General features: G+C 34.4%; 1 protein-coding gene across 1 annotated transcript in view; it reads left to right on the top strand.

Annotated features, from left to right (window-relative positions):
* The window catches only part of TUT7 (terminal uridylyl transferase 7), an 84,746-nt gene extending 70,218 nt beyond the window's left edge, over positions 1-14,528 (top strand). Inside the window, 3 exon segments of the mRNA XM_078153000.1 lie at positions 143-216; positions 1,325-1,388; positions 13,528-14,528. Coding sequence (XP_078009126.1) covers positions 143-216; positions 1,325-1,388; positions 13,528-13,595 — 206 coding nt within the window. The 3' untranslated portion in view covers positions 13,596-14,528.
* The last annotated feature ends 580 nt before the right edge of the window (positions 14,529-15,108 follow it).

The following is a 15,108-nucleotide window of genomic DNA, read 5'->3' as shown; positions in this document are numbered from 1 at the left end:
TTATATTCTCTTTACAAATATCACTTATGTACCCAAGGAAAAAGATAATTTTGCTTTGACAGAAAATTTTATGTACAATTTTTAACACAGAGACACTGCTTTTTATTTAAAGTAGAATCATCAAATACTCTTTGTTTTAAAGGTATGTCTAAATCGGATGGTGTGTTTGGGTCTTCTTCCCCTGGTCCCTTGAAACAAACCGGCAAACTCAGTCAGGTAAACATCGGTCGGAATTCCCAAGAAGCCACTGTATCCCCTCAGTACTTCATTTCATTTTGTAGTTGCTTATCAGGAGCTTTATATTTCAGTGAAACAAGGACACACAATTACATTCCTGTAGGTGTTTTTTGCCCTAAAGCAGGTCACAAGCCGTTTATTACTGAGGAGATGATCTAAGAGTTACTGTTACCAGACAAGTTGGTCCCAACAGTAGCCAGACTATTCCTCTGGTTAAGAGGGTTCATGCTAAACACTTTTCAGTATAGTGTAGGGCATAGCAGTGCTTGTTCTCTATTGTCCTGGCCCTCAAGGACCAAGCTTCCCTTCCATGCCATGATGAAGAATGAGAGGGAGGCTTTAGAAGATGGTATGATGCTTTAAGGCAGCAATTCTCAAACGTTTTGATCACAAGATCCTGTTACATGCTTTAAAAATACTGACGACCCCAAAGAGTGTTTGATTATGTGGCCTGTATTAATATTTGCCATATTAAAACTAAAACTGATAATCTTTCAAATATTTTTCAATTCATTTTAAAATAACAACAATAAACTTTAACATAATATTTTTACGAAAAAATAGCTGAATTTTCCAACACAAAAATACTTTGTGAGAAGGGTAGCATTGCTTTACATATTTTTACAGATTTCTTTAATGGCAAGCTTAATAGGAGAACGCTGGATTCTCATAGGTTTCTACATTTAATCTAAATCTATATAACGCAACATGTTGCTGTATATTGTTTTGCTTGAAGTAACATCTTAATAGAATTTGAAAATACCTTTGACCTTGCAGACCCCCCTAAAAGGATTCTACAGAACATACTTTAAAAATCACTGCTTTAATGTGTTCTTTTATTTCACATACCTATGTTTTGCCATCCAAGTATAAATTATAGCTTATATTTCTTTATTTTCTCTGGGATTGTACAATGGCAGGTGGGAAGGGAGGGTGGACTTTAAAGTTAATAGTTATGTGAGTAAAAGTTACAGAACTTCGACACAAATAATCTATTTCGACCACTTTTTTATATAGTTTAAATGTTGGTTCTTTCAATGAGCTTTCATTGTGCATATGATCAATACACCTTGCATGTATTTTTTAGGCAATTCATTTACATGAAGAAAAAAAGAAACAAAAAGCAAAAATATTTTTGAGTCCCCAATCAGGTATGTGGATTTTTGTAATTCATTTCATTTTAACATATACTGACATACACCGTGATATTTTTTTTTCTTTGAGTAAACCTTCTGCTCTCCCATTTTTTCCTATTCTACTATTTCTCCACTTTTTTCTCCTGCTTCTGAAAGAACAGCTGCCATTGCCATCACCACATTATATATACTTGCCAGGACAAATATTTTAACCTAAAGGAATAAGTAGTTGCTTACTTTTTAGGTTTCTTTTATAAAGAAAGAGAAATAGAAGTTAACGCTCAATTACTTATTATCTTTCTGCTAAGTCTCTTGGAATGAGCTTCAAGAATGTTAGGCCCTGCAGACCATGGGGGGAAGCCAGCTGGGAGCTGGAACTGCTGCCATGAGAGTTCTTTGATTAGAGTCAAAGGTATTTAAACCTTTATTCAAATATTAATATTGAATTTAAATGCTAAGCTTGATCTTGAAAAGAAATGAAGGAATTCTCACAGGATCAATTCCAATTAATTTTGTCCTTTATTTTTTTAGTAACAGTGGATGAGACTCTCAAAGATTAAGAAAAATTACAAAGACTAGCAGCAAGCCAGAAATCAGGTGCTTATATTATCTCCTTTCCCACTACCTTCATAAAATGAAAGGGAAGAGGAAAATTTTGCAAGCAAATAGAGCATATGGTCAATATCTGATTTAAAATTTACAGCCTAGCTTTTGATTTCTTAAATCTAAATGCATATTTTTAAAGAAATTCTTAAAATTTGTCTACTTTCTTGAAGCAGTGAGATTTTGGTACTTATATTACAAGTGAATAACGGATCCTTGAAAAGGTACTGAGCTTTGTACATGTCAATTTATCTGAAAACATCTGGGCCTTTTAGTGGACTGCATGCTCAAAATGAATCAGTAGTGTGAAATATTTGCCAAAAACTTAATGCAGTCTTAGGCTACATTACTAAGAGTCACATGGTGTCCGAGAGTCAAGAAGTAATAATGCTGCTGTGCCTTGCCCTAGTTAGACCACATTTGGCCACATTGTGGAGTATTGTGTTCAGTTCTGTGTACCACGTTTTAGGAAGTTGGTAAGTGGCCAAAAGAAAGCAACCAAGATGGGGAAGAGTCTTGGGTTTTTTCCCGATGAAGATCAGTTGAAGGAACTGGGAATATTAGGTTGAAGAAGAGAATACTTTTGGTACACCTAATAAACATTTCCCATTTGAAGGGCTAGCATTGGAAGAGGCAGTGGATTTTTTTACTTGACCCTAGAATGCAGAAGTAGGAGCAGTGAATAGAAGTTTAAAAAGGGGTAAATTTAGGTTTAAAGTAAAAAATATCTTTATTAGAGCTATGCAGAAGTAGAATGAACTGCCTCGGGAGGTACTAGGTTTCCTTTTGTTAGAAGTCTTCAGGCTAGATAATCATTTGATGGGGATATGTATGTAATAGAGGAATGATTCCTGTTCAGATTTGGGTTTAACTAGATGTACTCTGAGGTCCTTTACTGCTCTGATATTGTTAAATTAAATCTCATTTTAACCTGTGTGTGGCTGCCTGATCAATGGAATATATTTGTTACTGGATTGAAAATGCGAAAAGGTTACTTCATAAATTATTTTACATATGTACCAATATAAAAACTTTCCAGAAAAGTTGCATAATTAAAATTCCCATTGTCAAAGTTTTTTAAATGTTTGTCATAGGCCAAACTAATTATTAGCAAGTATTGCTAATGCTTATACCATATACCACATATACCAAGAGAAAAACTCTCCTAATTCTGTAACATTTAGATTGTAACAATTGTTATTTGGGGACTAAGGTCACTTTGGGGCAAAGGCATCCGTTGTTAACCAGGTCTAGCTGCCAAATAGAAGCAGATTAGTTTGAATAAAAAGTAGAAGCATGATAATTTGTACAAGAAATCCAGAATGTTTTAAAAGGGAGAGCTTAAAATCAACATATACAACCTTTTTGATGCTGGTAGAGATAATATAAGAAGCTTTCCATGATAAATAAATAGTGCATCCCCTCTGCATGTCATTGTATTTCATACTTCATTGTGCCTTCATGGGTTTGTAGACCTAAAAATAGTTATTTGTCATCTTTTATATTTTGGAATTCCCTGTGTTTTTAGGTTTTAAATCAGTAAAAACTGAAAGAGAAAAGAATTTTAATTATGTATTTAACAATTGAATACTAGTATAAATGCCAAAAAATTTTTAATTGTTAAACATTGAATAATACAAATAGAATTGTTAAATTAAACTATGTTTAAATTAAAACAATATGATATAATTATAATAACTGGCATTTCTATAACTCCTTAAAATTTGCAGAATGCTTTCTTCCCAACAACTCTGTATAGTAGGCAGTGCAGGCCTTGTTATCCATATTTTGCTAAAGAAGAAATTGAGTTTCTAAGAGCTCACGAGTCACCCTATTTTCACAGGGTGGTGAAGTATCTGCATCAGGATCCAAGACCACTCTCCCATCACTTCTTCCAATATACCCACATTCTCTCTGAAAGTAACAAAATGTTTATCTTCTGCCACTTTCCAAAATTTGTATCACTTCTGGTCACTAACTTGGGGTTTTTTGAAAATATGGTTGTAATCTGTATGTGTAGCATTCTTTTTCTTCTGATCTTGTATTGTATTATTTCATAGAAGTCTTTCTTTCTCCTTTTACATTCATCATTTTTATGGCACAGTAATATTCATGTACATTAATATTCTGTAATTCATATAGCCATTCTGCAGTCATTGTTAAGAGTTTTTCGCTTCATAGTGAAATAAAGGAGTTTTAGATAGTTTTGTACAGCTCATGACTTGTCACTTACCTTATATTGCCAGGTTCTTATCCAAAGCACTTACACTAGTCTACCAACAGCAGTGTAATAAGAGCACCTGTATTCCTGCCACTCCGTCCATATTTTAATTTTGCCATTTTTTATACTTCGGTTTGGTATATCTTAAAAGTTGTTTTGATTTTTTTTTTATCTCTCTGGTTGTGAAAGAAGCTCAACAAGTTTTTATGTGTTTTAAGAATTTCACAGAATCTCAGCATTGGAAAGGACCTTAGATGTCCAAGCCATACCAGAACAATCTCTTCTACAACAAACATACCTGGTGATCACAGCCGATACCCACATTCTCATTCCTATCCTACAGCACAGAAACAAAAAACTTCACTCATACATATCCGTGGTTGACCTCTAATACACACAAATAATGAGTCTACGGCTTCACAGTCTTCTTATAGTTTCACGTGTAACCATAGCAGAAATACATGAGCCTGCGTTCTTGTACACCCGTAATCACAACCTACCCTCGTGTAAAAATTATACTGCAGTCAGAAAATTAACAGTCAGAAACAGTAACAAGATGTACTTCATCTTAAAGTGTCTCTTCACGTACTGATTCACAGTTCCACCACCAGTGCATTAGTGTTCCTATTTTCCTACAACCCCTCCGACATTGACTATTACTATCTTTTGATCATTTTGCCAGTGTGCAATGTGTAAGGTAAAATCTCAGGATTGTTTTGATTTTCATTTCTTATATTAATGATTTGAATCATTCTTTCATGTGAGTACTAGTAGTTTGAAATTCTTCTTTTGCAAATTTTATTCATATCCTTTGACTACTTATCTATTGGAAAATGGCTTTTGGTAATATACATATATGTGCACTAATTATTTATATATACATATATATGAGTGTTTGTGTATAGAGAGAAAGTATAAAAAACCCTTATCACAGAAATTTGATAAAAGATTTTTTTCCCATTGAGCCACTTTCCTTTTCCTAGGTGCATTAATTCTGTTTGTGCAGAAGGTTTTCATTTTCATGTGATCAGAGTTATCAGTTTTATCTTTTGTGATTGCCTCTATTCCTCATTTAGTTAAGACTACATCTCCTACCAATAGTTGTTATGAAAGGTATTTGAAGTACTTTTCTTCTAATTTCTTCTGTAATGCGATTTTTTTAATGTTAAGGTTATATCTCCATGTAATATACTGTGTAATATTTTTTGGAGTGTTGCTTTTAAGCCTAATTTCTATCAGACTGCATTCCAATTTTCTCAGCAGCTTTTATCGAATAGGGAGTTGTTTCCCAAATAATTTATGCTTTCCAATTTATCAAGTACTAGGTAATGGAATTCCATTGTTTCTGATTCTGCCTTGTGTGTTCCATTGTTATACTTGTCTTTTTTCTTTTTAGCCAATACCAAATAGTTTTGAAGACTGGTACTTTATAACGTAGCTGGAGGTCTGGATGTGATGTTTTCTCTTCATACCTGCCTCTTTTCAACATTCCCCTTGATATGTTTAATTTTTCCAAATGATTTTTATTGCTAGTTTATTGAGTTCTATAAAGTATATTGCTTTGATCTCAATTGTATATGATGCTTGCTTTTAGTTTGAGGTAGATACTTTTTATGATATTAAAACAAGATGCTGTTATACCTATACTTTGCAGGGTTTTTAGCGTAAGTGTGTGTTGTACATTTTCAGAGGATTTTCATGTATCTGTTGAGGTAATCATTTAGTTTGGGATTTTTTTTCTTTTTAATATAGTTAATTTTATTGCTGACAATTTTTTAATAGATGTTCATTAATGATTTTGCTCTATAGTTCTCCTGTGCTTTATCCCTCCCTGGTTTACAATTAGGCTTCTATTTATCTTGTAAAAGGAATTGGATAGGGTTTCTTTCTCAGCTTTTGAGAATATTTGTGTGGTATTGCTACTAATTCTTTAAAACTTTAATAGAATTCTCCTGTGAATCCATAAGGACTGGGTGTGTTTTTCTTTGATAGTGCCTTTACAGCTAGTTCTATTTCTTTTTCTGAGATTTAAGATTCTATTTTATCTTCTTTATGGGTATTTTATAATTTTGAAAGTATTTCTCTGTTTTCTTTTGTGTTCTCAGGTTGTTTTGGGGGTTTGTGTTTTGTTTTGTTTAGGCAATTGAAGTTAAGTGACTTACCCAGGGTCACGCAGCTAGTAAGTGTCAAGTGTTTGGTCTGAAGCCAGATTTGAACTCAGGTCCCCCTGACTTCAGGGCCAGCGCTCTATCCAGTACGCCACCTAGCTGCCCCCTGTGTTCTCGGTTTTGCTAGAATATTGCTGTACATAGTAATTTCTCTTTGTTCATTTGCTATTTTGTTGTTTAGATTTTTCTGCCCTCTTTTTAATCAGATTAGCTAAAGTTTTATCAATTTTATTAGCCTTTACAAAGAACCAGCTTTAGGTTTTATCATTTCTGTAGCTTTTTTGATTTCCATTTTATCAGTCTGTCCTCTAATTCTAATATCTTCTTTTGGGCTTATTTTAGGTTAATTTGTTGGCTTTCTCTTTTTTAGAGTGCATATTCAGTTCATTAATCCTTTCCTTTTCTATTCTGTTAATGTATTTTTGTAGGGATATGATTTTTTTCCTGAGGACTGCTTTAGCTGCATTCTAGAAATTTTGGTACGTTGTTTCTTCATTATCATTTTCTTTCACGTAGCTGTTAATTGTTTTTATGATTTGTTCTTTGGCCAACTCAATTAAGATTTCATTGTTAAATCTCTGTTCATATCTGGGTCTTTTGTTTTAACTCCCCAAACAGATTACTATTTTTATTGGCTTGTGGTTTGTAAAAGATGTATTTAACATTTCTGCCTTTTTACATTTATTTGAAATGTCTCGGTACCATAATACATGATCAGTTTTTTGTAAAAATTCCATGTGATGCTGAAAAATATATAAATCGTTTAATCTGTCCCATTTAGAAGATACTATAAATCTTTTAGCTCTAGTTTCTCCAGCAGTTTTTTAGTTCTTTATTTCCCCTTTGCTCGTCATTCTGTTAGATTTGTCCAAAACTGAGAGAGGGACGTTAAAATGTCTTGCCACTATCTGTGACTTCTTGTAATTCAATTTTTCTTTTATCGATTTAAATTCTAAGTTATTTGAAGCATATAAGTTTAATGCCGATGTTGGTTTGTTGTCTTTTATTCCTTTCATTAAAATAAAGTTTCCTTATTTATCTCTTTTTATATTTTGAGTGTTTGTTTTTGCTTTGTCTATAGTATGACTGCTATTCCTGCTTTTTTGGATGCATGTGATGCAAAGCAAATTTTTTTCTAGTCTCTCTTTTCCATTCTGTGTATGTCTTTGTTTTTAAGTTGTGTTTCTTATAAGGAACAGATTGCAAGGGGGGGTTTTAATCCAGTCTGTCAGTCTTTTTCATTATATTGGACTGTTCATCTTTTTACATTGAAAATGATGAGACTTAAGCTTATATTTTCCTCCATTTGTCTCTAACTTTTTTTTTCCTTTCAAATTACACTTATTTACCCTTCTGTAAATTTTGTTACTTTGGTCATTTTAGCTTAATGTTCTTTAAGGCAAACCTATTCCCAACAGCTCTCTTTTGCTCAACCAAACACACACACACACACACACACACACACACATACAGGCCATTTGTTATCCCTTCCTAGTTTTGGAGTTTTCCTGATTAGCTTCCTTTTCTTCCTTATATCTTATTATCAAATTCTGTTTTCTCCCTCTCAATTAAGTAGTTGAGTAACATCCTTCTCCCGCCCTCCTTTCCTTTAGAATGTTTTGATATTTAGTTTTTAAATTTCATTTTCTGCATCTTTTTCTAAAAAATAATTTATGTCTGTTTTTCTCTTCATTGTTTATCTTCATTTTCTGTCTATTCTAGACTTTTATTCTTAATTTGTAACCCTTCTTTAATCTCTGTTCTTCATGGAATTAACATTTCTAGTGTATCTGCTTTGGGTTCCTTCTTCTAGACAGTTTCTTGGTTATTGCTTTATGGAGCTTGTTCTCCACACAGTCTCTCTTTCTACTGTATCTCACTCTTAGCATAATTCAGACAAGTGATAGAGAATTTGGAACTCTCCACCATGATAGAAATTTTCATATTTCCTGATTGTGTAGTTCACTACCACCCTTTGACCTCCCTGTGATCATTGTGTTTTTCCCATTTACTATGAAATATCCTCTCTGGCTTCATGCTCTGTCACTCTAGTGGGTGTCAGTTGCCCCCAGGATGAGGAAGGCATATAAGCACCAAATCCCTATAGTTATAGCCAACATAAAGTCTCCATCTCCATTTGTAGAATCTCTCTCTTCCCCCACAGGAATGTTCTTTAGTGGGCCTTCTCCTACCATTGAAACAATATTGCTGTCTTTTCCCTGTTTCAGTTTTTCTCTTCATCTCTTCACCTGTTCTACTGGGTTTCTTCTTCCTGAGAGATTACAGAACATATATATATACATATATATTTTCACTTCATTATTAACTTTTGACTTGATTAGGGTACATAACATAATTCTCTTTCCTTTTTCCCCTCTCCCTTTTTACATACTCTTCCTTTCTTCAGTTTAGTCCCACAAAAATCTTTGATTCAGCTGTAGGTCCATTGTTGTAAATTTTAGTCCAGGATGTTTCAGGTCTGTTTCTCTAACCATCTCATCTTCTATATGACTTCTGTTTTCACCCTTTTCTCCTTGTGTATTTTAGAAAGAAGCTTAATGATTATCTCTCTGGGGTTTTTTTTGTTCTTCTCATCCTTAGTTGTATTTGTTTTCCTTTCTTGTATTTCTGTTGTCTAGGGTGTTTAAAAAGCAAATAGTTTGTCCATGTGTGGTTTTCTTTGTAGGAATGTTCACCTCTTAAATTAATTAAATCAATGGCTCAGATTTGCAGGGTATGCCACCTTGGGTGGCTTCTTCAACGCCTTTGCTCTTTAGATCCCAGTATAGCATTCCATTCCCCTGTATGTTTTCTAGTGGGTTCAGAATAGTCTTATGTTAATAAAAGCTCATTTCCTTTATATTTAAAGGTTTTTTCATAGTCTCTTGGAGAATTTGCTTTTTTGTGAGTGGAATTGTTAAATCTAATCCTGTGTCTTGGAGTTTGCAGCATTGTTCTTGTTGTTTTTCTGTGGATAGTCTGTGGATTATTTCCATTGGTACGTGGGGTTTTCTGTGTTCAGAAATCTTGCATAGATTTGTTTTATTATTTCTTATGTTGCCATGTTCAGGTTTTTGAACTTACAGTGTTTTCTTCTGGGAGACCTATAATTAATTAAAATTAATTTTATTACATTACTGAAAATAAAAAAAATTGTTTCTGTATGTTTTATCTTTGAGATCAATATACTTTGCTTGCAAAGAGATCATATATTCTTTTAATTTTTTCAGTTCCAAATTCTCGCCCTCTGTACCCTCCGCTACCTAGTATGAAGGCAAGAAATACAGTACATATGAAGTCAGATCATATAGTCTTTTAATGTTATTGGTTTTTGCTTCTCTAATTCCAGATTGTCCTTCACTGCTGTGTGTTTGCATTCCCAATCAGTTGTCTTCCTTTTGTTTCTTTGGTGAAGTTTGCCACTCTGGTTTCAGGTTTTTCCTATACTGCTGCTTTCACAGTTCTTATTTTTCTTTTATACCACTTGGAAATGTCCTGCTGTGATTCCATGCTGTCTTGGGAATCCACAGAGGCCTCTACTTCATTATTAGATGTTAATTCATTTTCCTTTGTCTTACAATATTTATTCAGAGATGTTTACATTTGCTTAGCTGATCTGGAAATCATATTACCTTCTGTCATATCTTTCCTGTTGGTTTATCTGCTTATGCTCAAATTTAAAGTTCAGATGGAAAAAGCATTTCATCTTGCAAGATATTGTAAGAGTCAGTGAATTCAAGTCAGTGAATGCTATGCTTATAAAAATTTAATCAAGAATTGTCATTAGCAAGAAAATCATTCCAGGAAATAAAAGAACCCTGCAGAATTCAAAATATATCTGGAGGAACTAAAGGTAGAATGTAATGGTGCTAAAAATAATGAGGAAATAATGGGATTGAGGGGGAGAGAGAGATGAGCAATATGAAGAATATAGTAGAATCTGTAAAACATCAAGGAGGATGAAGAACATCTTTAACTGAGTTTCTACCTCCTCAGGTCTTGGGTAATTTCAGTCTTTTTTTCTTTATAGTTCCTTATTGCTCACTTTCTGACTCTTTCCCCTTTTTTTTGCAGTTTCCCTTGGGGCTAGACCTCAAAGCTATCTTAGCCTTCTCCCACATTGGGCAATTGCATTTTACTGACCTCACTGCCTGCTCCAAGTAACTTCTAGGGGGACAGAACAAGACCCAACTAAATGCCATTCTACTTTTTCTCAAGTTTAGGGGAGCACCATACATACTACACACACTGGTGCCCTGTCTCAATTCCCTTTCTTCTTCAGTTCTATAGCTGAATACTCTTATAGCTCAGAGCACTGCTGCCTTTTCATTTTCTGGAGACCCTGAGAAGGGCAGAGGTTGAGTTCTGTTGCAAGCCTATGGGTCTGCTAATGTAGCCCTGCCAGCTCATGGTGGCTGCAAAGAAATAGGTACTGAGTGTGTGGGTGTGGGTAGGTGGGTGATGGGTTAAGCATTAGCCTTCTCTGCTAGTTAAATTATTAGTTGGAGAGAGAAAGAGTGCTATAGTAGATATCTGGCTAATTTAAGTCCTCAATCAGTACTATGTCATGCTTCCAAGACATCTATTTCCCAGACTCATCATGTGCTTCCTGCATTATGGTCTAGTGCAGTGGTGTTAACCTCATTTAGAAATAGGGGCCTCCTATACATAAGAATCCCTGCAGGATGCATATTGATTTAGTTTTGAAATATAATATCTATGTTTTATTATATCTTTATTTTGTTAAATATTTACCAGTTACATTTTATTCCGGGTCAGCCCACATTTAGGAAGATTGTTGGGCCACATGTTTGACACCTCTGTTCTACTGGATAGAATGCTGGATTTATAGTCAAGACAAACTGGGCTCAAATTCCATCTCATACACTTAGTAGCTGTGTGATCCTGAGTCAAGTCATCTGACTTCAGTTTTCTTATCCATAAAATGTGGTGCTTGGACTCACTTCTAATGTCCCTTTCATCACTAAATCTATGATTCCATGCTCTTCATTCTCTCTGATGTTTTCCAGATCCTATTATAGTCTTCATTTGGTCATCTCTCTCTCTCTCTCTCTCTCTCTCTCTCTCTCTCTCTCTCTCTCCCTAACTCCCATTATTTTTAGCACCATTTTGTTCTACCTTTAGGTCCTCCAGAGACATTTTGATTTCTGCAAAGTCCTTTTATTTCCTGGTATGATATTCTTGCTAATGGTAATTATTGATTAAATTTTTATAAGCACATCATTCATTGATTTGAAGATATCTCTTGGGATATCTTGTGAGATGGAGTTTTTTCCCATCTTTTTTGTATCTGCTACCTTCTGGTTTGGAATGTTGTTTCATGTTTATCTGTTTTATATTTTTATAGCTTGTTGTTTTTGAGGAAGATGTGAGGAGACTGGCTTCCTGGCAACTTTTCATTCTACCATCTTCTAAAAGTCTAATTCACCAAGATAAGACGAGCAGATTGATTTTTAAGTGATTAGTAAATCATTTGTAGTCTTACTCCATATGTTTTACTGAAGTAGCAATACAATATTCTGGGCATCTTATTCATAATTACATTTGAGCCATGAACTCTTGTTGGGCCTAGGAAGTTTTTGCAAGGGTAAAAGAGCCAGGAAAGGATAACTTAATTCATCCACATAAGGAACAGATTTTGAATAAAGTACCCTTTTCCATGCCTCTCTGCTGTCCAAAAAGAATATTGCATTTATTCCTCATGAAAGAATCACAGTGTGATACAGCAGGCCAAAGAGTTAATGTGGTCTTAGGCTGTGTAAAGAGAGGTGTTAACAGTTGACAGGAATGTGATATTTCCAACTCTACTTTACCATGGTCAGATGATACCTGAACTTGGGTGCTGCATTTTAGGGCATTCATAAGAGCAAGTCAAGGGGGCAGCTAGGTGGTACAGTGGATAGAGTACCGGCCCTGAAGTCAGGAGGACCTGAGTTCAAATCCGGTCTCAGACCAGACACTTGACACTTACTAGCTGTGTGACCCTGGGCAAGTCACTTAACCACAGTTGCCTAAAAATTAAAAAAAAAAAGAGCAGGTCAAGGAAATGCTGGTCCAGTCCAAAAAAAAAGAAAAGAAATCAAGTAATAGTAGAAGAGAGAGGGCAACCTTACTAGACTCCTGTTGATACCTGAAAACATAGAGAGACATACAAAGAAATTGTGAAACAAAAGATGAAACTGTACAGCAATGGTGAACAAAAAGACATAGTTTCAGTAAGAGTTTTAGAATTCCTATACCAAGACCAATGTTTATGAGCCAGTACTCTTGGAGAAGGTGGCTTTCACCTAACCACTCCATCTAATGACTCCTCCCACTTTCAGGCTGGTTAATAGTAAATTAAAAGGACACCTCTTCGTTTGATGAACATAAAGATATTCCCACTCTTACTCTGACCACCATAAGCTACCTCTAACAATCTACCATCAATCAAAAAGCATATATTAAGTGTTTGATATGTGCAAGTACTGTCCAACCCTTCTTCATACCCTGGGAAACTAAGTACTATATGAGTAAGTGTTCCATTTAAGGAAGATTTGATTAGGCCTTCATTCAAGAAAGACTGAAGATTTCTTGCAGATGGATATTATATTAATTCTTAATTTTTATATCACAGCTGAGATTCTTACTGTGTTATGCTTCTCTTCCCTTTTCAATGGTGTTATAAGGATGAGAATAGGAATCCTCATTATAGATTCAGAGGAAGCAACAAAATCTTTCCTTTTGTTCCCACCTGCTTCCCAGTGAGTTGTCATCATAGCTCTGTTCTTCTAACCTTTTTCTGAAAAGTACTGGTACAGGATATTTATTTCAAACAAGATGATTTCTTTTCTCTCTCCTTATATACCAGTCTGTACATATCTATTTGTACTTAGCCATTAGAGCTCACTCATGTCTCTCTCCACACCAACATAATAGCTAATTGTAAATTTAATAAAATTGTGCTAGTGACAACCAGACTTCATTTTAAAGAAGTTTCATTATAGCTAACCTTTCATATTTGAAACATTTATAATTCTAGTCATGTGAAGATTTGAAATGAAGGCCAAACTCCCTGATGCAAATGATTAAAAGTAGAAAGTAATTTTGCTAATTGCAAAGTGAATAATTCGTGATTTGTTTGTGTTTTTCTCCACTGTAGGCAGCCTTTCCAGTAAATACATGACTCAGGGAAAAGCCTCACAGAAGAGGACCCAACAAGACTCATGAGGGAATAGAGCACCATTAATGGCATTTACATGCACTCTGAAAATGAGGCTATTATAGCTAAAGCAGCTTGGGTGTACAGGACATGGCAGCACATATCAGGCTTCAACTTAACATTTAAGAGAAATGGCAGTTGGTTTTTCTTGGTTTTTATTTAATGAAATTGCTAATTTTTTTAAAGAAACTTTTAATATTGTCCACCTGCCACAGGCACCTGCTCTCACTAAATTTGAGCAATTTAATTGAAATCCATTTTGTTTGTCTTTGGTAACTAGATTTAAAAAATGTGTAGTTAGGGCCTAGTATGTAATAAATACACTTCCCATGGTTTTTAATCCTTTCAAAACATACTAAAAATATGGTGTAGAAATTAGCCCTACTCCCTCCCCCAAAAATGTAGTTTTTGTTTTGAAAAGGGAAAATGATATTTATTGTTGTTTACTGAATCCTTGTGTAAAAGTGTTTCATACACTGTGTCTCAAAAATAATTTAAAAGACATCTGTAGAAAATTTGATAACATGGACATTAGTAAACTTTTATGTAAAATTTCCATGGACAAGGAGTGCCATTGAGTTTTGGTTTTTCTTTTGTTTTCCCCTTCTCTTTAAATATGAGTTGACATACTTGCTGCATTTATGTAAAAATGGAGATGTGAAACAAGTTGTCCTGTTTGATGCTGCTAAAAATATACTTCTACTATCTGTAAAACATGTCAGAGAAATATGTTCTTTCACTGTGGATTTCTAATGCTGTACAAATTGAAGAGGCCATACCTGCCAGTCAAGATCTCAGTATCATCTTGGGCTGTTTAAAGACCTTCAGAGATAAAATCTTTAACATCAGAAGTCACTGAAAAATAATATGTCTAGTAAATGGTCTGAACTATGCTTCCATTATTTATGACTTTGAAATAAAAAGCAAATTTTCAATCTTTAGTTTTCTAACATTTTTTCTAATGTTTCTAAATTTCTTGACAGCATGGCAAAATAAATTTAAAAGTGAGCCATAATATTTTTGGTTCCTTTTTAAAAGAAAACTATATATAACACATATACAACTTTCTAGTTATTTTTAAGCTTTATTGTTCTTCAGCCCAGGATGGCCAGTTGTTTCTCCAACATACTAGGAAGAGATACATGATACTAAATACAGAAGGACCAGGAAATTCTAAGGAAATGTTGATGAACATAAGTTTGAATCTTATGTTTAAAATAAGGAGTTTGGGCTAGATGACCTCTAAGGTTCCTTCTGGGGAGTTTGGGCTAGATGACCTCTAAGGTTCCTTCTGGCTCAGTATCTTATGATCCTATGAGACTTTCCAAAGTTCACTTTAATTGTGTCTTTTACATTCTTGAATGTACTTTTTCAGATCCTAATTTTTAAGTCTGTAACTTACCAGAAACCTTAATTGCACCATGACACACTGGTGACGCTTGGTTCACAGTATCAGGTAAAGTTCCTATGATACAGTATGTACATCATGAGTTCTTAGACCACGGCAGTCAGTGAAACAAA

The sequence above is a fragment of the Phascolarctos cinereus genome, unplaced genomic scaffold, assembly GCF_003287225.1.
Source record: "Phascolarctos cinereus isolate Bilbo 61053 unplaced genomic scaffold, phaCin_HiC Scaffold_4;HRSCAF=312, whole genome shotgun sequence".
NCBI lineage: Eukaryota > Metazoa > Chordata > Mammalia > Diprotodontia > Phascolarctidae > Phascolarctos > Phascolarctos cinereus.
The sequence above is the reverse complement of the archived record's forward strand: the minus strand, read 5'-3'. Positions and strand labels throughout refer to the sequence as shown.